Source organism: Perkinsus marinus, assembly GCF_000006405.1.
Source record: "Perkinsus marinus ATCC 50983 genomic scaffold scf_1104296975596, whole genome shotgun sequence".
NCBI classification, from domain to species: domain Eukaryota; phylum Perkinsozoa; order Perkinsida; family Perkinsidae; genus Perkinsus; species Perkinsus marinus.
This window is the reverse complement of record NW_003200720.1, coordinates 252543-276880: the sequence shown is the minus strand read 5'-3', so window position 1 is coordinate 276880 and position 24338 is coordinate 252543. Positions and strand designations below refer to the sequence as shown.

The window sequence follows — 24338 nt, the reverse complement described above, 5'->3', positions numbered from 1 at the left end:
CGACAGACAGAAACACTGTCAAAGTGTAACTCCTCCACTTCTTTCGAGCTGTTGACTTATAACTCTTATTAAGAATCGTATCAACCCGTTATGTGGACCCAAATACAATCAGCAGTTACGGAGAGTTACTCTAGAAATGATATCACTCGAATACTTGACCGAAAAGGACACCGCTCCGCCCTGTATTCGTAACCAGTGTCAGAATATATGTTCGCTTTATTCAGCTGAGCTCAGGAGTTCCCTCACTAACCATAAGAATTAGCGTAAGACTTCGGATAGAAATGTGTAGGAATCAGTAGGAACCTCCCTAAATTTCCTCCCAGAATTTTCATCTTGTCACCAACACATGTAGTTGACCATATGCATATTCCCCTGGCACTGCCCATTGCCTTACCTTCTCGTGAGGAATATCCTTGAGAATTCGATCAACATTGCTGCTGACTCTCCTCAGCATCGAGTTGAGGTAGCGTTCGTCCATTCCTCCAGCCAAAGTAAATGTCAATGACCAATCGCATTTGCTTACCGAAACCCATTTTCTTCAATTCCACATCGGTCTGCCCCTTCAGAGCCTCCAAGTCGACGAAAGCCCTTTGGCGCGGAAGCCTCAGCGATCCTCTCCCACGGGCAACACTCTGATGGCAATCATCTCAACTACGATGAAATCCAGAATGCCTACTGCACGAGTTGAACCAGATACGGTTGCTTCAGGCTTAATATCCCCAGCAGGGACAATCTCGATCGTAGTGAGCGAGTTCGGCTCAGCAGTCTTGGTGTAACCTGTCAACTACGCCACTGATTTCCACTAGAAAAAGAATGACGTACCCATTTGCAATGATTGGATAACAGCAATTTTATGACTCTCGAATTGGGACAATAATTCAGCAACAATCTGAATAGCCCATCGAGCACGTACTGGCCCTCACTCTATGCTACATCTTCCAAACGCCCAAGCCTCAGAGTCGTGGTGGTGTGGACGTAAAATCTGAGGTAATGGATGATAGCATCCTGATTGCCCATGAGGAGTAGCAACAGCAGACCTACGTGTTCATCATAACACAGATGAGGACCAACACCATGAGTATAATCAATGGTGTAGTCAGACCGCGACTTGAAGGAGTTCCCCTTGCATTCACGACTTCAGAGTGATGTACCATGAACCAACAACTTCAGTCATGATCATACATCATAACATGAGCTCATTCCTTCCCTGGTCATTCGAATGACTCCAAAGAGACATAGACATAACCTTTCCCCGAGTTCACCATATATAGTAATATGACGACCCTCCGCACATTTTGGTAGAGCTAAACCGACCTCTCATGCTCGAACGGAGAGATGATGATGCTACATCTTGAGCCAGGCAAAAAATTGAAGCCAGCGACTCCCTTGAAAATAAATTTCGACTCGACCTCATCATGATGCAGCGAGAACATGAGAATCTCCATAGTCCACGAACTCGACGACCCCAACAGTTGAACATTCGTCTCCTAGGTGAACTACCCTCGACTAACTAACTGAACCCTCTACCATTGACTTCAAGTTGGAATGGTATTGACAAAATTGATCACCCGTTGGGCTGCTGTTCGACACCATGGATCCTGTTGACATTGCCTTGTAACACTAGCGAAAAAATAGGATTCGAATACAATAGCAACAATACAGGCTGTATTATACAGCCTCCTACTAGCCATAGTTAGGAGGAACACATTGGGCAGACGGATTCCACACCACACAACTATTGGACGATGGAGTGGTCAGCATCCACAGGGTAACAAAAATTCTTAATAAGGTATTCAACCTGAACTCATTAATACTGATGCTAAGGATAATGCGAACCATCTTGACTCTAAACCGGAGCATTCCATTCAAAGTCCCACGAATCGTGGGCGACGATGTCAACAACGCATGAATAAAATATACACCATACCTTTCGCAAAATACAACAACCATTCTAGACCCATGAAGACAGTTGATGGCGAACCTATGCATCAGACTCACTCACATCACATTACTCGCGGTAGCGGTCTGCATGATTGAGGAAACACACGGCAAAGTAGCTGTTCCGGACTCTCCCAGAAAGGCACTCCCATGGCAGTGGTGACGACGACATCGGACGATTAGTGTTTATGAGGACCAACAATGCCTCAGTAATATACCAAAATCGTCGTGACTGATAGTCAAGATTCCCTCTACTGATATACTCGTGCACTGTCCACATAGCCCTGTCCCTCAGCTCATGTATGGCTTCTAACTCGTCTGTACACATCTGCCCTTTTCTATCTACCCCGTTCTGCTCTAGTCGTTGAGTAGAACAGTGCACTCGAGATAATCATCAACAGAGAATTATAATCAGATTCTCGTTCGCGCCATGATCATCATCATCATCATCATCATTCGACGACGATCATAATACGGTGGTCGACACTTTCACACCCATCACATATCAACCTCAACAAGTCGCTACAATGACCATCGGAACATAACTAATACCAGTCAGATTTGAAACTGTCAATAATGGATGAATTCCCTTCACTAAAGCCGACTGAATTCTTACTGATTTGCCGATTGAGATAACACTTCACTGGGCATAATAGGGTGCCCTAGAAGAGGGGGGAGGCCTGATTATACTCCATATATACTATCTCCACCATGAGCTCAACTAAGGGATTACTTCATCCAAAAGAGACACACTGTGTGCTACGAGGGATGGGGACAGCGACAATGATGATGCACCAACAACTTCCAGGACCCTTCCATTGACAACATCAACATACCAAGTAGTAGTAGTAGTAGTAGTAGTAGTAGTAGTAGTAGTAGTAGTAGTAGTATTAGAGTAAATAATGCGGGGAGGCTAGAATGAGCGAGTTTATAAAAACATCGGTACCAATAGTGGTCATGACCTAATGCAGCCGAGAGGTTATTGGAATCACACACGACTAATATGAACACTACTTTTCTAAAAACTTAGTAACTTCTCCATTTACTCTCAGAAGATGGACTCGCTGATCCTTCCCAAGTGCAGAGACCATAATGTATTCTTCTTGTTCTTGTTGTTTGTTAGTTAGGGTTGTTGTTCTTCTTGTTGTAGCTATAGCTGTATAACGTTTAACATTCGGTAATATAAGACGAGTGACTATCCTTTTACCACTACTCATATACCATATATGAATATCACCACATCTCATCAACACCAACAGGCGACCATCATAATCTCTACTAAATGCAATACCACTTATAATATCATCATCATCAGAGAAAGAGGAGTAATCACCAATCTTCGCAGTGCGGTGCCATTGAGCATCAACATCATCGTCATCACGTTGCAATAGATAAAGGCAATTATCAGGAGTAGATACAGCTAATCTACCTTCTGATATATATGCAACTTTATCAACCCGGATCGGCATCTTCCAAGCCTCACCAGTAGCACTATCGACCAACAGCTCAGTGCCATTCGCGACCATCACGTTCGCGCCCATAACGATCACATCAGTCGGGTTCCAAGGAGTGTAAGGCGACCGAGGCCAAGAAGAAATGCCATCGGTCGCAACGACAGAGCCATCATCGATATAATCCAACCCAATAGGAGTAAAGAAGGTCGGGAAAGAGGCAAGCCCCTGAGTATCAGGTGAGGAGGATGCTTCAAAGATCGGACCCGACAAGTCGTTGCCAGTGGGTACTCCAGCACACACTAAAATCCACCAAATAAATCTGAAAATCAAGACTGTTAAGCACATGCGTTGAATAACGACCTCACCCGACTGCCCAAACTCCTGAAATAACTGCCGAAATCTGCTTATACACGGACCACGGTCGAAAGCAAAATCGCCCTATATTATCGCAGGGATCACCTTTCTTACTCGCCTTCACATCCTCACTGTAACTACACCAATTGATCTCAAAGTAAACTACTCAGTTCCACCTACCCAGTAGAGAAGCTTCCACTGGTCTTATCGGATACACGCACTTCATCTTTCACATTGTCGGACCCGTTTACCTACATGCGTTGAGGAAATGCAAGATAGCAAGTGAAAGCTAATGCGCTACATCTCTCAAACAGGACTCCTTCCAACGGTCCTCTGGTGCTGGTGATTGACCATAGTGCGCTTCCACCCAGTTACCTACAGCACCACAGCAAGTAGATGTGTTGATAAGAATAAAAAAACTTTGTAGAGTTCTCGTTGGTTTTTGTACACTCCAAGTCCAAGTCGTCTATAAATTTTCACAACGTAGTAAGAGAACTCTAGAACTCAGCTGAGTAGTGCAAACATATTTTTCAACACTGGCCTGAACCATTAAATTTTCCCAATAGTTTTTCACGGAAAAAAACCCTCTCTCTCACCCACCGATTTTCCCACGCCCTTCCTCCATCAATGCCAACTGCGAAACTTCCCTGAGAGAGAGATGCGCCTGCGTGCAGATCGAAAAACGATCTACTTGTTTCCTCCGCGTTCCTCGACGTGGTCAGTACAGCCCACTGAACCCAATATTTTCTCGTCCTTTTTCGCCAATTCTTCGAACTCATCCATATCGTCCTCTCTAATGGGGAACTCACCATTGCGCTCATAGTCCCACTCGAAATCACCAGGCCTCCTCTTCTGAACAATATACGAACGATGGTCTCAACTATAAGATTCATATCATGCCCAATAATACATCAACATCTCAATGTTTGGGACTATACCCATGACCAAATACATGTGTTGGCATCCCAGGGAATTGTTGTTGATTTTAGTGTAATTCTACCCGAATTTATATGTAAATATGATGAGGAAACTCCTGAGTTCAGCTGCGGAGAGCGAATATATATTCCAATATTACACTATCTCGTTAACTACTTTACCGTGAGTTTGGAAATCGCAAACTTGGGCAACTCTATTATCATAAAGGTTGAACCCAATCCTCCAAACGGAAGTTTTGCTAAGAATTTGAATTTCCTCAAAAACACAAGGTAATCTCAACAGATTTCACCCAAGGATTAGTCCAAAGATAGTAATTAAATTTTATACCAACGAGACTCACATTAATTCGTCCTTCCGTCATCTGTTCAACAACAAAACTCCGCAGCGGGTTTTCGTCCCTTAGAATATCTAAACACTAAGATCAGACAAGACCACTTCGACAGAGGCCTCACCTGAGCTCATGCTGACGATGTTGAACTTCCTTGGCAGCCTTTCTGATACTTCCAACGCTTGCAGAACGAGATAATAATACCAGAGACAGTGAAAGGCGATCGAGGCCAGAGCCACGTCTTCACCTGATATCGACAAAAAACCATCAAATACCTAGCCGAACATTGGATGTTGAGTAAGGCCAACTCGTGCTGAGAGTTGACCACAACGAACTGAACTGCGAACGGGTATTTTCGACAGATTTTGCCTCCATAGTTCATAAGTGGACATGTAATATCCAACTATCACATGAAAAATCAAAATCTCATAAAATATATGTATACACTTAGAATTAGATCAATATTAACCCACAGTGTGGACCGCGTAACTGTCCGCAGAAAACAGAGTTCATCGAGTCACCCCCACAAAAGATGACTTTCTCTCGAGCTACCACAGCTCTAGTATGAGCTCTAATCCGGGCAGTATTGAAATACGTATGTTCACTTTTCCTCAGCTGAGGTGGGGAGTTCCCTCACTAGACTTCGAAACCTTACAGAAAATTAAAGATTCTTCTGAAATTTTCTCAGAATTTCGATGTCATATCTCCAGAATTTTCCCACGTTGAATTCGGCTATCGTCTCAATGGTCTTCTAGGATGGTCACCTGTGCTCGCTGCTCTGCATAGTCCAACGTAGCAGCTACCGTCGCCGTGAGAGGCGGGAGGTAAGTTAACACTATCATCACAAGGAGCTCATTATAACTCTCGAATGTGAGATTCATCCTAATGTGTAGCATTGCCGCAGTGGTGACAACAACGACAAATGCCCAGGCGCCCCACACCTCATGATCTCCCACCATCGTAGATCTGACAAGCGTTGAGGAAATGTAAGAGAACGCAAGTGGGCAAGATGAGTTGTACCCGAGGGCGAAATCAGACAAGGTCATGAGCGTCTGGTTGGTGGCCAAGACCATGAAAACTCGAGCGTAGGAGTCGTAGCCCAGCCATGCTTTCTGGAGGCGTTGGAAAAGCGAAAAGTGAGATACAGTGTACCTGATGATTATCATACTACCACTACTACGACCGCCTAGTATGCAGCAAATTGAGAATGAACTCGTGTAGTCGTAAGAAAGAAACCCAGAACTTGTCCCGAAAGCCGATGAGATGAACAGCAGCTAAAAGGTGGTATACGACACAAGCAGTCCCTAATGCTTCCTCAGGGTCCATCCCCGCGGGTAAATTATCTTACTTCTCATCTTCAGCATGATCCATCATACCGTTCTTGCCAACGTCCCTTGCGTCCTTCCGAGTCGATCCAGCTTTGGCTTTCCATCGATGAGAGAGCCGCTGTACCAGGGGTACTCGTAAGATTGATCTCACGGGGGTGCATTCAAACCTCTGAAATAAGAAGCCGTTGAGAAAGCGACAGCAATTGCAGGGCGTGGGAGTCGAACCCGAGACCTATCCCATCCCCCTTACTTCAAATGTGTCGGCCGCATTGTCAATATCAGACATTGTAGGGAGAGGCAGCCTGAACAGAATGGGGTGTCTGATGACGCCACCATGGCCGAGCTCCCTGCCTTAGCCATCGAGTAAGGAGTTTGACTTCGAGAGACTGGGCAACGATGGAGGCGTGGAGGGAAAAGGAAACGGATAGTAGAAGGAGGACAGTGCTTGCTGATAAATTGAGGATCCTGAATTGAGCAAAAGCATCACCCATAGAATTAGAACCCACGGCCTCCCGAGTAAGAGCCAAAATACATAACCAACTGAGCTAAATAAACTCTACTCACCAAATGAACCACAGCCATGAAGGGACTGCTCTCGGTTGAGGAATATCAGGTGGTATCATACCACAGTATATTGAGTGCACAGCAACGGCGAGTCCTACTGAATTCACTGTCATATATGTGTCCATCCTCGAGATAGTCAGGCCAAAGAGATCTCGCAAATCCTCGCGATAAAGTCCGATCTGACAACTTAGCACATTTTACGATTTTTCAATCAGAACTGCCCTGGCGACCCACCTGCGCGATCCTCATGTCCTGCACTTGATGAACAGCCCATTGCCTCAGGGTCTGGTCTAATATAAATACGGCTTTATTATACGAAAACAACGTTCCCGCTGCAGAGCCGACGAGAGAAGCTCCTGCGACCGCGACTGCCGCCGTCGTTGTTGCCATTGTTATAATAAAAATTCAGACAAACTCTATTCCGGTGTGGAGGAATATACACATGGTCAGCAGATGTGTTGGTGACAGTATAAAATTGGGTAGAAATTTCGGAAAATTATTGTTGATTTCTGTACACTTATACCCTAATTCGTATGAATAACAATAATTTTCCCAATTTTTCCTCCCAGAATTTACATATCGTCAACAAGAACATGTGCATCTTTTCCCAATCGCTGTACTCATTCTACTCGAACCTCTTTCATCTCCAACACAAACACACTGAGTATCTCACCATATACACACACAGAAGAAACTGAACACTGTTTAGGAGCTAAAATAAAGAGGGAGCCTTCCGCCGCCGGCATAGAGCGGCTCGACTGCTGTTGCTGAAGGAGACCGCTGAATCAACTGCTCCAATAACGGAGTATTGCTAAAGTCTAATAGAAAGTCTTTTGATATCCCAATAATAGGGACAGAGCAAATACAGTTACAAGTATCTTAGCTCGCCCATGGTAAGATACAGAGGATGCCCAGATTTCTTCAGCCTAATCTGATCTTCATCGAGATCGCTTGGTGATCCTTCCCAAGTGCAGAGACCATAATGTATTCTTCTTCTTCTTCTTGTTGTTGTTTGTTAGTTAGGGTTGTTCTTGTTGTAGCTATAGCTGTATAACGTTTAACATTTGGTAATGTAAGATGAGTGACTATCCTTTTACCACTACTCATATTCCATATATGAATATCACCACATCTCATCAATACCAACAGGCGACCATCATAATCTCTACTAAATGCAATGCCACTTATAATATCATCATCATCAGAGGAGGAGGAGTAATCACCAATCTTCGCAGTGCGGTGCCATTGAGCATCAACATCATCATCATCGTCATCACGTTGCAATAGATAAAGGCAATTATCAGGAGTAGATACAGCTAATCTACCTTCTGATATATATGCAACTTTATCAACCCGGATCGGCATCTTTATTTCCCAGCCCTCATCATAATCGATCAGATGCTCGCTTTTTGATGCGACGAGTAGACTGCCGTTGACATACTCGATATCAGAAATATCTTTGCCCATTTCCGGACCTCTTCCGTATCTTGCTGGCCACAAGCTCACAGCATCCGCATACACCAGTGAATCAGAAGACACCGCAGTCGAGCTCATACCAACCGGTACGAAAAAACTACCGGTTGCATTCGATAAAGTCGTAGTGCTCTCAACAGTGGCTCGAATATCATTGCCAGTAGGGATATGTAGGAGGTCCAGAACACACCAGACCACTCTGAGAAAGAGTATTGGGGAGAATCTTAGGTTACTCTCAATAAGATTCAAAACAGGTCCGCTCGGACCACCGTATTCTGTTAAAAAGTCTTCCACTTGAACGATTACCAACAGTATTGTGTATTCGCTCGTCACGTTATGCATCGAATCGAAGAGAAAACGTGACCATAACAACATCGCCTCAAATGAACGAATACAGAGCAACCGTTTCGATTAAGCTAATTCTAGAAACCAAACTACTACTGTCGATAACGGTGACACACACGGTGACACCTGCATTAATTTTGCACGTGTCAGCATCGTATTCGACCTTTCCCCCCACCCGAGCCTACCCGACAGTCCACGCCAATACCACAACAATAGACGCCTGCTTATACACTGACCAGGGTCGCAGCGAGTAGTGTTGGAAATCCAACACTGCTCTATGACGATGTTCATGATCGCCACCGACTCCCCCTTGTGATGAGCTGTGGTCCGAAGTAGCCGTCGTTGTTGTTGTTGTATATGAGCTCCCGCTTTCTGATGAGGACGTCCTAGACGCCCACGATCTAACACAAGAAAGAGGAATCCTTCAGCACATGAACAAAGACAACAACTGTCACCTCAAACTGTCACCACTCTTCTTGCATTCCTCATGAAATTCATCTACCGATTTCTCCAGATTCCACAAAGCATCCTGGAGCCTTCTCGAATTGGGCTGCGACGGCCGACTCAGTGTACTAGCAGTAGACACTGTGTCGCTCTAAAATAACATTGACTTCCAATACCACGCCTCTGCCACTTCTTCTCACCAGAGACCGTCTCAGCACAGGTTTGAATCGAATGTCGCCCGTCACCTTATTCACGTAGTAGTTCACCGAGGAATCATCGTAACCTACATCATAACAGGACACCCGGGTTCGATCCCTGCACCTGTCAATTTACCCGAGTTTTCCGTCGCCATCTTCACCCAATCCTCCGCAGTCGACTCTTCCTCCTCTTTCGACCTTCGCTCCGCTTTCGACTGGAATCCGTCACTACCAAAAATTACAATAAATTAACCAATAAAAACGACAACCGTATAAAGATTCACATCGCGCACCGCGAAGATTTTCTCACTACTACGATCATCTTCCAAACCTAATCCGTGGGAAATATGCACGGAGTCAACTACACGTGTCGGTGACAATATGTAGACTCTGGGGAAATTTAGGGAAATTCTCATTCATTCCTATATACTACTACCCAAATTCTTATATCAACTCCTACACTTATGAGAAAACCCCTGAGCTCAGCAGCTGAGGAGAGCAAACATATATTTCAGGCCTTATCCATATCTGTCGGAAAAATGCATATGGTTGGCTAAATGTTTAGTGACAATATGGAAATACCGAGAAAATTCTGCTAGTTTTCCTCGATTTTCTCTGCATTTCTACCCGAACTCGCGCGTAAACTTCTCTAGTTAGTGAGGAAACTCCCCCGAGCTCAGCTGAGAAAAAGTAACACATCTCCCAACACTGCGACCTACCGTATTTTCTGGAATTCTTTCCTGAGATCTTCCAATTTATCTTGTTGCGCTCCCGACAGCTTTCCGGACGACTTCTCGTCATCATCAAAAACTTTCTCCAATTTTTTTTCTTCACGTTCGCACATTTTCTCCACCGTTTCCTGCCCTGCCGAGTCCTTCGACAAATTACTAGTACCCCATAAAAAATCTCCAGGATTCTTTGCCTGCCCAAATGACAAGATTCAAAACAGGTCCAACACCGACACACCTACATCTATTCCCAAACCATGTAGTTCATCCTTCACAAAATGTTGCATCGAATTATCACTCATTACATCTAAAATGAACAAGTCCGCTGATGCGAAATGTTCTTCCTCCTAACCTGAGGAGATATCAACAGTATTGAACTTCTCCGGTAGGCCTCCCCTCGATTCCATCGCTTGTGCAAAAACGAATAGAATCCATAAATCGTTGAGCACAAACGATGCCAATGCCCAAGCACTACCTAAAAATAACGATTTAACTCGGGTAAAAACGCCCGAATCTGTGAATATCTTACCCGCCGTTATCCAACCAGCATAGTCCATAGTAGCCGCCACCCCAGCAGTCAAAGGCGCCAAGTAGATGAGACCAACCATCATCACAAGCTCCCATTTGGTAAGAGTGAGATTAATTCGGAAATGCAACATCGCGCCCGTCGCCACGACTACTATAAATACCCAAGCCGCCCATGGCTGCCGATCTCCTATAAGGGTTGACCTAAACAGAACAACTACTATATAACCGCTCACACAAAACTGGGAAAATATGTGAGATGAAACTTCTTATAGTAAAACGAAGCTATAAAACTCCACTTCTACTGCTACTGAGCACTGCCCTCATTATCATTATTATTACCCTAATGCAAAAACAATAAGTGTCAACAACAACTGGTTGGTGCCAACAGCCATACACACCCTAGCATAAGCATCATAACCCTGCCAGGTCTTCTGCACATGTTCGAATAATTTGAAGTGAATATGGTGCCTACAAACAATACCACCAATCCACTAAGAACGGTTTAACCCGTGTAAAAACATCCCATTCCCCCATGTTACAACAGATCTCCCTCGCCACTAACTCGGCCATCTTTATCGACCTTTTTATATACATTCATATCCGCCTTAGTTCTTCGCGGGTCAAGCCGCTGCAGACCCGGTATACGTAAAATCGACGACACCGGGCAACACTCGTAATCCTAAACCACAATTTTGGAGGAATGTGTGTTCTCTTTCCTCACCTAGCAACCTCAACAACAGCTCATAGACGTTCACCCACGAATTCGAGTACAAGTGTACAGACACCGATGAGAATCTCCCAAAATTTCTCCCAGATTTTTCATAATATCGCCAACACATGTAGTTCACCATGTGCACACTAAATGTAATAAAATACGACTACAACGATTCCATCAGTAGCAATATCACGGACGTGCTAATGTTACTACCATCTACCCGACAATTAACTCCGATGGGCGTGCATAAAACCAACCGTAAAAACAATAACAAATCCGACTACACGGCGCGAACACATTATGAAAAGCATCTCGGCAACAAAAATCACATTCCCCTCCCTCACAAGGCGCCCTTAATATGAAATATTATAATACGTTATAGGGTATTATCTATATATCTATTCATAATATTGGGATAAAATTATGGTATATACTTTACTAATATCTGTACTGTGATAGATTCCCGTATTTCAATTTTTCTGTTACCTCAACAGTAGCCGATGCAGCCGCTATATCTTCAGTTCTCGGTAATGGTAACCTAACACATAATAAGATAAATTATAGTATTCCTAATAATAATCTGATAGAAAATCCTCCCAGGAAATACGTGGTATGAATATTGAAAATTTAGTTTATAGATATTAAAGTTTCACCCGTTTTACGCGAAGTGACATAATACTCTGTGTAAAAACCCGATATTCGCGCAATGCAGTACTACTTTATTTCACGACTACTGCAGCAGTAGTCGTGAAATACATCTTTCATATCACAGGTGAAACTCCAGTATATTAATAGATACCATAATTCATATCTTCATATGAGATTAATATTTTCCCCAAAGCCTTGCGGAAAATATCACAAATACAAATGCCAATATCCCCGCATTACCTAAGCCACTGTGTGAGGAGTTTCACGGCCATAGACTGAGCTGTGATGGAGGCATGCAAAGACAACCAGATCGATATCAATAGGAATATGGTAGACCCAGAAAGGTTCAAACACCTGATCATGAACACGTTAACAATCAGAAATGACTTCTCTCTATTTTCGACCATCAAAAAGATCAGTAATAACTTTCACCCATGTCACGATGCTTTAGAAATTAATTCACCGATATAAGGTATACTGCATTGTGGAAAAATACGCACATGAAAACTACGGGTTGGTGACAATATAGAACTGTGATGAATTTTTTTATTTCTGTACACTTCTACTCGTACGTTTACTCCCATACTTAGTAAGGAAACTCCTTAAAAGAGCTATCAATATTTCAACACTATTATACTCATTCATTTCACGAAAAAACATTCCCGTACCAACAAGATCGATTCCCGATCCTATAGTAAATACAACTCTCTTTATCACATGTAAAATGATCAGGGTAAAACTCTTCCGCATTTTGACCTATCTAATTCGGGATGGATTAAGCCTAAACTGCAGTGACGATATTTCAAAACCATCGTATTACCACATCCACCACAACCACGGTGGGTTCTGGACCGGCAACACTCCATCGTAGAAGAGGGCAATGCAGAAACCCAAGAGTAAGGTATTCACTACTAGGTAGTTGTCCATCTTAGATATTGTCAATCCGAAGAGGTCTCGAAGATCTTCACGATATAAACCAACCTAACAATAACGCAAAAAATCCTAATGAACGTGAATGAAAAATCGTTCAAAAAATTTCACTAAAATTCATAAAATTTACAAATAGGAAAATCTTCAGACCTCATTTCGCACTCGAGAAACTTATGTGATAATTTCCCCTTAGTACCTGTTGGAGGCGAATATTTTGAATTTGATGAACTTTCTGTTGTCGCAATGTTTGGTCAAATACAAACACATCCTTATTATACGAAAACAGCGAACCGGCGCCATTCGCGAGAGCCGCGCCTGCCGCTGCTATTTCCGCCATTCTTAGAAAAAAAATACAAACTAAAACTGAAAATTTCCTCCAACATCATTTAGCTAGGGAGATCTCATCCATTCCAACTCGACTATTCTACCTCGAAATTTTACCTCGTTTTCACACCCACCTAAAACTGTCTTCACCTACAGCACATCTGAGCCCATCGCCCTTCTATCATCAACTGTAAACGTGACAAGGCGAGAATGAGGAAAGAGTACGAGACGAACTATTGTGATCAGTTGAGACAGACTAGCGTAGTAGCACACAGCTTCAAATATAGTTCGCTGAGATTCATCTGTATGACCGTTAAAGGGGGAAACACTAAGAGAAGGAATACAATCATTACAACGGGTTGGCCCTATACAACGGGTTGGCCCTATGCAGGCAACTTCCCAGCTGCTGAGTCTATCACAACGCTATCAACCGGCACTGAAGTAGTTGTCTTTTACATCAGGTCAACAACGCGGCCAGGCGACGCATTGTCATCACCATACGTGTTAGTGTGGGAGAATCTATCGCGAAAGTTCTAACAAGGAAATCATTGATAATGAGGCCCGCATGATCGACTCATAGGCGACCGACTTACGACATATTTCACAAATCTTACATTAAAATCAAGCGGAGCGAAGCATTGAGATCATATCGCATAGCGCAGCTGGCGGAGCACTCGTCCTTCATGCGTATGACTTAAGTTCGATTCGAGGATACTAGTTTTTTATATACCCTCACAAATCAAAAATCTGATACCAATTCTAGGGCTTCACTTATACGCCCATCGACAACTCAGCACGAATGTCAGCCATGGAGAATACTTTATGCACTGCAGATTCTAATTCAACAAAGTGACCAGTGGTCACCACTTAGCGCGGCAAATGGACGACATGCGGCGGTGCGTCAGCATCCAAGGTCGACACCTTAACACGAAGCTTCAATACCATACCTTTCTCGAAAGCCTACCAAAAGATTCTTCGTAGCTGTATCAACCAGGACCATCCTATGGCGATCAACCCTACTGAACTCAGCACACTCGAATTCACAGCTCTCCAAGCGAGTGTTGCTGCTCGAAGAAGGACCGAATACCCACCTGCAACAACACCAACCTGAACTCCATCTCAACGATTTACAGCCTCAAGAAGAACATTCCCGTTTTAAATCATGGGCCCTAACGCCTCACATACCAGCAAATGAGCAACTACTGTATTCGACTCTCTGTTGTGTGGGGGGTAAGAAGAAAAGTCGTGGCACCCGGTCGCTTTGGAAGGGGAAAACAAATGTGTAGTTGTACAGAGTGTTCCACAAGTATGGAATCTTAATTTAGCTCTATTAAGCTAGTTGATGATTTTATGATTACGATTGTAGATAGAATCACTAGATTCCATTAACCATTGTCTTGAGTTCCCCAAATGCTTAACAGAATGCGAGTGGTGCAAACAAAATGTATCCGTAAAACCATGCCACAGTTCCTTGTGATAAAATACTCACTCCTCTCCGCTCAACTTCCACTTCCTCTCTTGAGACAACTCATTGTATTGTCGTACCACACCAGCGTTACCTTACACAGAAACAACATTCAATCGACTCAATCAAATACGGCAACTCAATAGGGGCTCCCCTCGAACACCACGACATATCTATTTCGACTCGTTGTTTCACAGAGGCTATCGAGCTACAACCACTCCTCGACAAGGGCAGCGAACCATCAACCCTACATAGCATATAAAATACAGCAGCCTGGCGGTCAGTTCTGCGTCGCGCCGCCTTCATCGCCTCATTGTCGCCTTCCCTCTCACGAGGAGGATGCAAACCAGGACCCGTCGCTCTAATAGAAATCCATATCTCCAACAAGGCATGAAGACGATCACCTTTTGGAAGGCCTGCTTCCTGTCGGTGTCAACCTTCGAGTCTCTTTCCATGGACACACAATAGATCTCACCTACCACACCTTCCTCAAATACATCCGCCTCAGCAATGCCCTACATGGGAGGTGGCTGCCTCTGTAGCGGTTACCACAATACTGCTCTTTGAAACATCGAGAAGTAACGACTCCTTCACGCCATTAGAAGACCTTCAAAACAGCGCTAGTGACCCCAAGAGAGAGACAAGGACTCACCGCGAAGCCCCACGATGACGTTGTGAAGATACCACCAAAGACACCACCTGCCCCGATGAGGAAGTGACCAGATAACGATCGATCATCATCAAACCTATGACAAGTCCAATAAGGCTACTCTCGAACAACTATAATAAGGAATGCTTTCTCATTACACTTCATATTCCCATCTACCATCATAAGGCCGTACAATCCACGATGTTTCTTACTTTCTACTCTACCACTGAGCTATACTATGCAAACCATATTAGAAGATACTCCCTTCACTCCTGCAGTTCCGAGCCAGAAACTCCCCTCTGTTTTTCACCAGCAATTTCAATCCTCACAAATACGACAACGTTCTCGTCCAACATTCGCCTCAAATCCCAGCGTGAAACATTTGCGACTCAGCAACAGCGTGCATGCACCGTCAGCCCTACCTTCTTGGGATCTCCTCATCGACCGTCCCTCCTGCTCCGGAAGGATCGGCAGGCAATCCGTCACATCTATGTCCTCAAAGTCGTCGAAATCTCTCACACAGTCCGCCACCAGTCTACCCCCGACACAGTGCTTACCCTACCCCTCCGGAAGCTCACCTAATCCTCCTCTCTTCCCTTTTATTCTCTGATCCTCCATCCCCCATCGATTGCTCCACCACTTCGAACAGCTGGAGGACGTTGCGGCCTCCGACCAACACCGTCCGCCCCGACAGACCAGCAGTTAACACACGGAAAGGGTTCACAAGACTCTGATCGAACATCAGTCCGGACATTCTCCGATGACCCGCCGTTACCTCTTTAACGTCAACACTCCTCCCCTCTCCAGAATCGTCACCTAAATCACATCGCCATCACTTCCCACGGACGCCCCCTACCTGTTTCGACTCACCACTGTTCATGACAAATTCCTCCATCCCTACCGTCGCCGCCACCGCAACCCGAACGGCTGGCGTTTCGAGCTCCACAGAATCGTGGTGTCTGCGAGTCCTGTAGTGATTGCCTTGTTGAGCGCTGCGTTGTGGGAGGACCTGTGAGGAGAATACGGAGAGGGGAGAAATCAAAAGACACTTGATGAAAATGACACCTATGAAGCCTGACCACATTCCGACTCGTGCTTGGAAAGGACACAGAAGTTCTCCAAAAAATTTTCTCATTCCACTCTGGTAAAACTTCCAGGAGGATACTCCTAAGAGCAGCTAAGATCACCTCGTCCAGTCTGATGATATGCCTTAAGGCGCCTCCTTCCCCGATGCTCTGAAAGTGAGTTTTCATTAACACCATAGGATTTGACAGCTGCCACCTACATTTCTAACTTCTACTACCGATACCAGGAGGACTCTATTGCCGTGGGGGAGGAAGGTCATCAATCTGATGATACGAAATCGACCTACAAAATGCACGCAGACACATAAGATTCTCTCACCTGATACATGCGGCTGCTCCACCGAGCATATCAGAGATCACACATTTCGCCTCCAAAATGGTATTCATATCCACCAGGCCGCCAGCCCACCCCCCGGGCTGATCTCCATGCCAACACCAGACGACCTCGCAAGAAGAGGCGTTGAGGATATGCAAGATGATGGCAATGCCTACCACATCCTTCCCGTTGGTCGTAGCAAAGATATCCAACTTATTCGGGTGTTGACATATCGCTTCGACAGGCTCATCCGCCGTCTCACCTGAAGGTCCCCGGTTCGATCCCACCACCCTCCAGTATTTCTACCTTCTCCAACCACCGTGCTGTTTATCGGGTCTACCACATACGCACGCGAGGCCATCAGCGGCACTTCTCGTCTCGAACCCGTGCCACACACCGGCAGCTGAACACGATTGGGCCTCATCCGTATCTTGCCAACTCCAACCTAAGATTCCCCATCCCTACATCTGCGGCCACTAGACGTCTCCTCTCAGCATCGAAGAACAACGCCGTTTCGACGACCCCATTGGAACGGACCTGACGCTCCTCTAGATCCATACAGCAGTAGTAGACGGCTCCTACTACCACACTCGATCCTCCAACACCCCACTTCTTCTCGCTCATACGCTTCCCCTCAACGAAATTGTTGATGGTTAGGAAGACTCGAGGGATCGGACAGAAGGGCTGCTGATCCGACAACTCATCAGGAGTAACAATAACGAAGGGAAACCTCACCGGTTGGCTCCGGTCGTTGTAAAGGTCATCACATAAGGCCGACGCATCCAGTGCACTACCTGAACCATCAAAAACTCCTCGTCATCCCACTTCCTCAATAGCCTCATGGTAGAGCACACGACCACCAACCGGAAGATCGTCAGTTCCATCCCCCCTCCTACCAATATGCCTCCTCTCATGCCTCGCCATCTCCCCAACCTTCATCCAGTCCGGCGTCCCTCCCGGCGACTGGTTGATAACCGAATGATAGATCGATTGCCTCTCCACCGATCCTCCATTCGCTGGACTCTTAAACGACAAGTCACACGGACTCGATACCGGACCCTGACAAACACCGTTGAGGAAATGCAAGATTGCAAGATTCCTTCTTCTACATCCACCACCTTTCCTTCGAACTGCAGCTTTCTAGAGGGCAACACCGGCGAGGGGGACACGAATCGGCCGTCCTTCATCGAACTGCCACCATCACCACTCTCGAGCTTTCGCTTCTCTGACCGCTGTCGAGCAGCAGCAACTTCCTCCTCCCTTTTCCTTCTTTCTTCCAATTTTCTGCGACTCTCCTCCTCAACCTTCCTAAGCCTCTCCTCCTCCTTCCTGGCAGCCTCTTCCTCTTCTTGCATCTTCAACGCCGCTTGAATGCGCATCTCCTCGAGTCGTTGATTTTCCTTATTACGTTCATCAATCACCTAACCGTAGCCTCTCGACATCAACCACATCACAAATATCATTCAAAAAGTAGTGCTAAAATATATGTCCGCTCTCTCCAGCTGAGCATAGGAGGTGCCCCACTGATTATACGAGTTTAGATATGAATCCGGATATAAAAGTTCAATAACCAATGAAAATTTCCCAAGATTTTCCCAGAGTTTTCATATTGTCACCAACATATGTGGTTGACCATTCACATGTTTCCCCCCACACTGATAAAGAAAGAGATTACTCATCCCACAATCACTGATCACGCTTCATTTCCCTATGCCAAACTGATACCAACAAACCTTCATTTCCCCCACATTTCCAAAGACTCCACCACGCCACTAACCACGACGGCTACATTCGTACGTGATTGTGACATCAACTGCACTGCAGAGATCCTCCCCCTACCAACTCACCTTTCGTGCAGCTGCCAAGAGCCTACAGGTGGCGCGTTTGATCCTATACACCAACCATATCTTATCAGCGAGGATCGCCAGAGTCCGGAGCCGCCTGATGATGAGGATGATGATAGAAAACTTGGGTGGTAACTCCTCACTTAGAAGCCTTTAGAATCTTAGGTAGGCGCTGGCAAATAATAACTACGTGGATGGCGCTCTTGAATCTCTGCCTTGCAACCCTCGCCAGAACTTCCTTAATGATATTTACATCCACCTGAAGGGTACACACTCGGACCTATTCCGTATCTTCCATATTCAACCTCAAGATACTTACTTGAGCCTCACCACTTCCCTTCAACTTCTCCAAGAACTCCAACTGCCGTGCCCGGAGGAAGACTCTCGTGAGACCGACCGAGAATTCAGTTGAAGGCATCCCAAGACCATGCAACAGCGCCAATATGAACGACCGACTGATCACAACAACAGTCCAATCGCGTTACTCCATCCCTAGAAACCCTCTGGTATCCTTAGCGACATCTACTTCCAAATCCGAATCATGCCTATTGCCTGGGCATCACGGGGAGTTCTAGATTGAACAGATAGAGCTAACGAGGAGAATGATGGTTACGGACAATCTCGTTATTGCCTGGTCACACTAGGACCTCCTAAAGGCCCTCGACTATCCTCTGTCACATTTATATGCTCCAACCAATACTACAAAGCCAACGCCTCAGCAAACCACTCACACGAGGCAATTCTGAAACACGTAATGTTTTCAATTCCCCCCAGAACTCACTCATCCATTGCATGGAATCGTTTGGGCATCATATGCCTGTATCGATTGACAAGGTCCTTTATTGGTAGCCTATTGGGGTAACCATAATGCATCATATTCACCAACTCTACCGTGCCACATTGAATCACTTGAGATAGGACGTAACGCTGAGGACGAATTATCATCAACTTGAACCCCGCCATCTCATGAAAAGAACAAATTTCCCATAAACGGCAGCAGGCTGGAAACCTATGCGTGTTATTGTGGATCCCTTCCACGCAGCCGCTCTACCATAAATTGACCATCGACTTCCACACCAATGTTCCAGGTCAGCGCGGCTTGTGCGTTATCAATGCACGAGCTTCAAACACAGGCCGCCCCAAGCATCCGTTCCAAGGCATTCAGTAGATGCTACCCTTAAGACTCACCCTATCGAAATGATCAGGCATTTGCTGACTATTTGGATTGAAGCATCTGATGTAGTGCAGACCTGTCTTGTCGAGCATCTTCAACATCTTCTCCAACTCGTCCGTAAAATGCTTCCTCACCGACTTGAACTTTTCACACTGCATCGAGCACCCCTGAAACCACGAAAGCACCCCTTAACACAAATATGAGAGCTATGCATATCCTCGACTTAGATCTACCACGAACGCCCTCCCGACAGACCTCCTGATCGCCGAGCTCCCTGGCCCAGGCATTTGAGCTGCCCAATATAAGGCTCTCCATCTCGGGGACCATCCGTCCATTATTCTTCTCCATCCAACCACTCACAGTGTACGTCACCTCTCCTGAAAACATCGGCAAAATTCTGGATTTTCTCCCAGCACGCTCGACTCACCAGCATAATGGTCGATGATGAATCCACTCGTGATCTTCGCTCGTTCAATTTTCATTCCCTTCCGGAAGCCTCTATTGGGAGGAGCGCGTTGAGGCTTTGGCGGCTTCAGCTTGCAGCCAGCACTGCCGTCAAAGAACCTTTGTTGAACCTGAAAATGCCCCTGCCCGGTATCGAACCCGGGTCCTCTCAGTCCACCTCTCCAACGTATTTATCATCGTCCTCCGGCATCCCTCTCGAGGCCCGTAAACAACAGTCGTCTAAGATGCTCAGCGCGCCGCTACAAACCACAATAGCTCAGAAACGATATATCAAAAATTTCCTTCCTCACTGAATGACTCGAACCGTTGGTGTGGCGTCTGGTAACGGTACTGATTCCCATTGGATTCCCTCAGCTTCATACGCCTGCTGCTCCCTGTCTAATACCTGATGAAAACATTATCGCTCAAAAGCAGACGAATGAATGCTTATAGCAGATACCAACAATACGATTCGAATTGAGCATCCATGGGAGAAATTATTCAAGTCATTGTTTTTTGTATATTTATTGTGCTATAACCTAACAACTATTCCCAACGTTATTCATCTACTCGGAGAAACGCCAATCACCTTGGATACGAAGAACTGCTGCAGTCTCTCGTTGGTGAGATTGATGAGCAGTTGCTCGTATGAGTTCTTCTCTAAACTTTCAAAGCCGTAGATGTCGAGTACTGACAGTAGAGTAGCAATAAAATAACAAAAATCCACAACTTTGCCGAGAAAGTTTGGTGGCAAAATTCCGCCATGTCACAGCGCACTTCTTTCTATTGAAGAGTAACAATGCGTCCGCTGATTCCAGGAAGGCTTTTAAAATTAGCAGACGCGTGTTACAGGAAATCAAGCAGAACTCAAAAACTACAACGGTTGGTAAGATATCGCTAATGATGGCAATACACTGAACCTTCTCCATCGAATACACTCTCTGACTATTCCCTTTATAAAAATTGGTCCGATTGCTTGGTCCGGAAATACTGTAGATAAGGCTCATACTTCTCGAACACTTGAAATGTATGACGCTCAAACTCCTTCTCCAACTGTGGCATTTTTCGTACTATCAGTTAGCGCTGGTAAGGGGATGGTGGTCATATTTCTCAATCGGCTATCGTAAACATAAAAACTAATCGGCTTGCTGTGTGGAGCCAGTTGAGAATGGTAGCGTGCCCTTCGAGAACAGAATCGGGTCTTTCCCGATAGCGTCCACCACTAGCTCAGATCGTAGCGAGATGACTCAAATCCGCTCTTATCCTGCAAGGCTAGCCCAGCAATGGGAAGACGAGGTTCTGTTGGATCTCCAACAGAAGTTTTCTCATTTACCGAAGCAATAATGACGTTTAGTCATCCTAAGGCTCGTGAAGACTTCCGGCATGCTTTTACCACGCCCCGTAATACTTGTATGTTGCTCATCAGAACCTTATCGGCGTGAATGCTACATCTCTCTTGCCAACATCAAGCACAGGACTATAATGCGTTTGCTTTCCTGGAGCCTCATGCATAACCAATATCAGAATTGCAGTTTCTCATTCATCGTGGAACGAGCCAAGCCGCTCGACCAACATCGATGAAACCGGCTACTTAGCCTGTGCATGTGACACTCCTCATCCTTGAACACAGAATATGACTCTGATGCAGTGCATCAGATGCACACGTGACCCTGTTCCGTCGCACTTTGGTTCAAAAACCCCTCATTCTGTCCCCCGAGAGACCTACAACATGCGACTCCAAAAGGAGAGCAAAAACTGAGGTAGAACGGAATTATCAGTGAAAAAAAATAATTTTGGTTAACTCACGAGTTGCACAGAAATGTCTTAAGCGATCTTAGGGGCTTTCAGGCAGCCCTGCGTCCCCAAAACCCTTCCCATCAGTTGAATACTTCCAATGTGATTGTAAAGCCTCTCCATGTCGTTAGATCCGTCATTATATCCCATCAACATGTTCACCTTCTTCACAATGCGCTCGAATAGTCGGGCGTAGATTATTCTGATGAGTGTGTTGAGCGATTGGGTTACCTGGCAAACACCGAGAGGTCACTGATTCAAATATCCAACACGTTGATCCTAGCCGAGATAACCATAACGGATGAACATCGATTCAACCTACCTGTTCTGGTGTACGGGCTACTTGATAGGAACTAGCGGCATTATTCAGCTTCATTCGACGGTATCTTAGGTGAAAGCTAGTTACATACGATGGACGCCATTCGAGCATCACGTACAACAACGTTTTATTCAGCAGCATCGTGTCCAGACCGAGAAGGGATGCAGCATCGTCAAGCAGGAGGAAATCGTTTGCTACTAAGTTGGAGGCTAAAAAGAAATCTGTGGGTTGATCAGGAAAGATACAAATCAGCTACTCGTATCCATTCCTCCCTGAGACGGCGGTTCTGGCTCAGCCTGACTTGGCTCATGACCGTCTTCTGGACCTACAAACCGTTCTCAATTATGTCGTACTCAAGGTGATTGAGTTAGAATGGATGATCGAGTATCAACAAGTCGAGCCAGGAAAGATCCAACCTAGACCCCATCAACGGTTTATGGGGTCTAGGTTGGATCTCCGTGGTTGATGATTGACCAGCAGAGATAAGGTCAGCCAGGCCTCACTTCCCTCCTCCTCATCCTCTTCCTTATCTTCTTCAAATTCGACTCCGCCCAACAATAGCAACGCCGAGACGATCGAGAAGATATCACTGAACATTATCCAGCATAACACAGAATCGGTCCATAAAGACATCTCACTTCTGATCTTCCTTAGTCAGTCCAACTGCTGTCAAAGACTCACCTGAAGCGGGGTTGTAGAGCAAAGCTAATACTCCTCAGAAATGATGACACAATTATCCATATCAAAAAAGGATCGCCTCTTCCCAGTTGTTTACAGAGCTCAGCGAATTTAGCTGCATCGTGATCTCGCTGTTCGTTGCTGACAACAGAATCTCCTCCTTGGTTGGTGAGAGCATAATCACGACCTGACCAAACGAACCTATTTCGTATCCAACTCGATCGAACCTAGGATACTTACCATCATCTCCTCGTAACCTCAACATCTCCTGCTGCTCCTCTGTGCATCCCGCCAAAAGCTGGTAAAATACATGGTAATTCCTGAAGAGGCAACCGTCACGCGCCACGAAATTACCCCCTACCTTTCTCCCGTAGCGTGACTCGTAACCCTTGCGCTCTCCAACAGGAACGGAGTCAACGATGCACATACGAGTCGCCCTCCCTTAGTGTACCACAAAGACGAATACTTACCAAACCTGAAAGAAATATATAATAACGATTCCAAGGTAAACAGCGTCGACCTGCTGCTATTGTTATTTCGCACCGTCCTGGCATTCCCAAAGGCCTCGAGAATAGGATTAGCCCTCAACACCTGAACAAGCTCAGCATATCTTATGTCGTCTCTCGCACAAACATCCATCACCCTTATACCCACCTTATCGTAGAGCTCCGTAACAGTATGCTGCACCTGTCCTGTGATTGAGTGTACCTACCACGATTCAGCCTTGGATACCCTCAAAAGGCAAGTTCTGACCTGGGGTGTATCTTCAGTCCAACCACTCGTCTGCTTCCTCGCCAAATACGAAGCCACAATCTTCGCTGTCTCCGTCTTACCCGCTCCTGACTCTCCCGAAATCAGTATTGCCTGTGACTGCTGCGTCGATATCTAAATCAATACCACACCTTACACACTTCACGCCATACCGCTCCTCACGAAATTCCTATACGCTGCCTCCGCGATTGCATAGGGATGAGGGGGCCTCGTGTGCGGCGGCTTCTCCCAGTACTCAGACATTCTCTCCTCTCCTCCAAGACGTTTATATGGGTTCACAGCCAACAACACACTTCCAACATAAGTGTATACCAAATCCCTACCGTACCGAACCTCCATATTGTGCAGAATATTAGCCTCGTCAATGTGGGTCATCATCGTCACATCAGAGTGACCACCAACCTCCTCTACCGTACTATCATAAATCTTGATTTGATTCAGTGGTATTATTTTCGTCCCTCCCATAGAGGATTTCCTATTGCTACCACCACCAGAGGTCTTACCCTCAACGGGTGGTGCCGGGACATCCACATGAGCCCCTCGAGAGGTAAGGGATACTATCGTA

General features: G+C 45.6%; 3 protein-coding genes across 3 annotated transcripts in view; all 3 read right to left on the bottom strand.

Annotated features, from left to right (window-relative positions):
* Window positions 1-2828: 2828 nt before the first annotated feature.
* Window positions 2829-13247, bottom strand: Pmar_PMAR025556 (hypothetical protein; the record flags this gene model as incomplete). The annotated part of the gene is made up of 29 exons (XM_002765167.1): window positions 2829-3711; window positions 3758-3883; window positions 3927-3997; window positions 4048-4121; window positions 4347-4393; window positions 4438-4598; window positions 5023-5090; window positions 5135-5257; window positions 5873-5976; window positions 6031-6162; window positions 6359-6507; window positions 6589-6640; window positions 6690-6803; window positions 6903-7081; window positions 7137-7192; window positions 8126-8223; window positions 9176-9315; window positions 9365-9447; window positions 9498-9589; window positions 10081-10283; window positions 10332-10396; window positions 10442-10564; window positions 10619-10818; window positions 10957-11085; window positions 11157-11245; window positions 11819-11870; window positions 12221-12334; window positions 12801-12961; window positions 13107-13247. The coding sequence occupies 29 exons, from the start codon at window positions 13245-13247 to the stop codon at window positions 2949-2951; spliced, it is 3909 nt and encodes a 1302-aa protein (XP_002765213.1). The 3' UTR covers window positions 2829-2948.
* Window positions 13248-14719: 1472 nt separating this feature from the next.
* Pmar_PMAR025555 (unconventional myosin PfM-B, putative) lies at window positions 14720-24238 on the bottom strand (the record flags this gene model as incomplete). Its single annotated transcript, XM_002765166.1, has 35 exons — window positions 14720-14793; window positions 14951-15060; window positions 15104-15174; window positions 15352-15445; window positions 15771-15836; window positions 15927-16078; window positions 16205-16357; window positions 16536-16583; window positions 16634-16697; window positions 16753-17011; window positions 17056-17179; window positions 17215-17286; window positions 17335-17543; window positions 17646-17808; window positions 17868-18170; window positions 18597-18690; window positions 18737-18852; window positions 18913-19048; window positions 19375-19520; window positions 19782-19934; window positions 20023-20144; window positions 20195-20342; window positions 20390-20471; window positions 20523-20617; window positions 20801-20901; window positions 22101-22236; window positions 22328-22545; window positions 22828-22913; window positions 22963-23005; window positions 23100-23189; window positions 23243-23322; window positions 23364-23477; window positions 23523-23622; window positions 23779-23887; window positions 23936-24238. 35 exons carry the CDS (start codon window positions 24236-24238, stop codon window positions 14720-14722), a joined length of 4434 nt encoding a protein of 1477 aa, XP_002765212.1.
* A 40-nt stretch (window positions 24239-24278) lies between these two features.
* Window positions 24279-24338, bottom strand: part of Pmar_PMAR025554 (hypothetical protein) — a gene marked incomplete at both ends in the record, with an annotated part of 466 nt that continues 406 nt past the window's right edge. Inside the window, one exon of the mRNA XM_002765165.1 lies at window positions 24279-24338. Within this exon, the coding sequence (XP_002765211.1) occupies window positions 24279-24338 (60 nt within the window).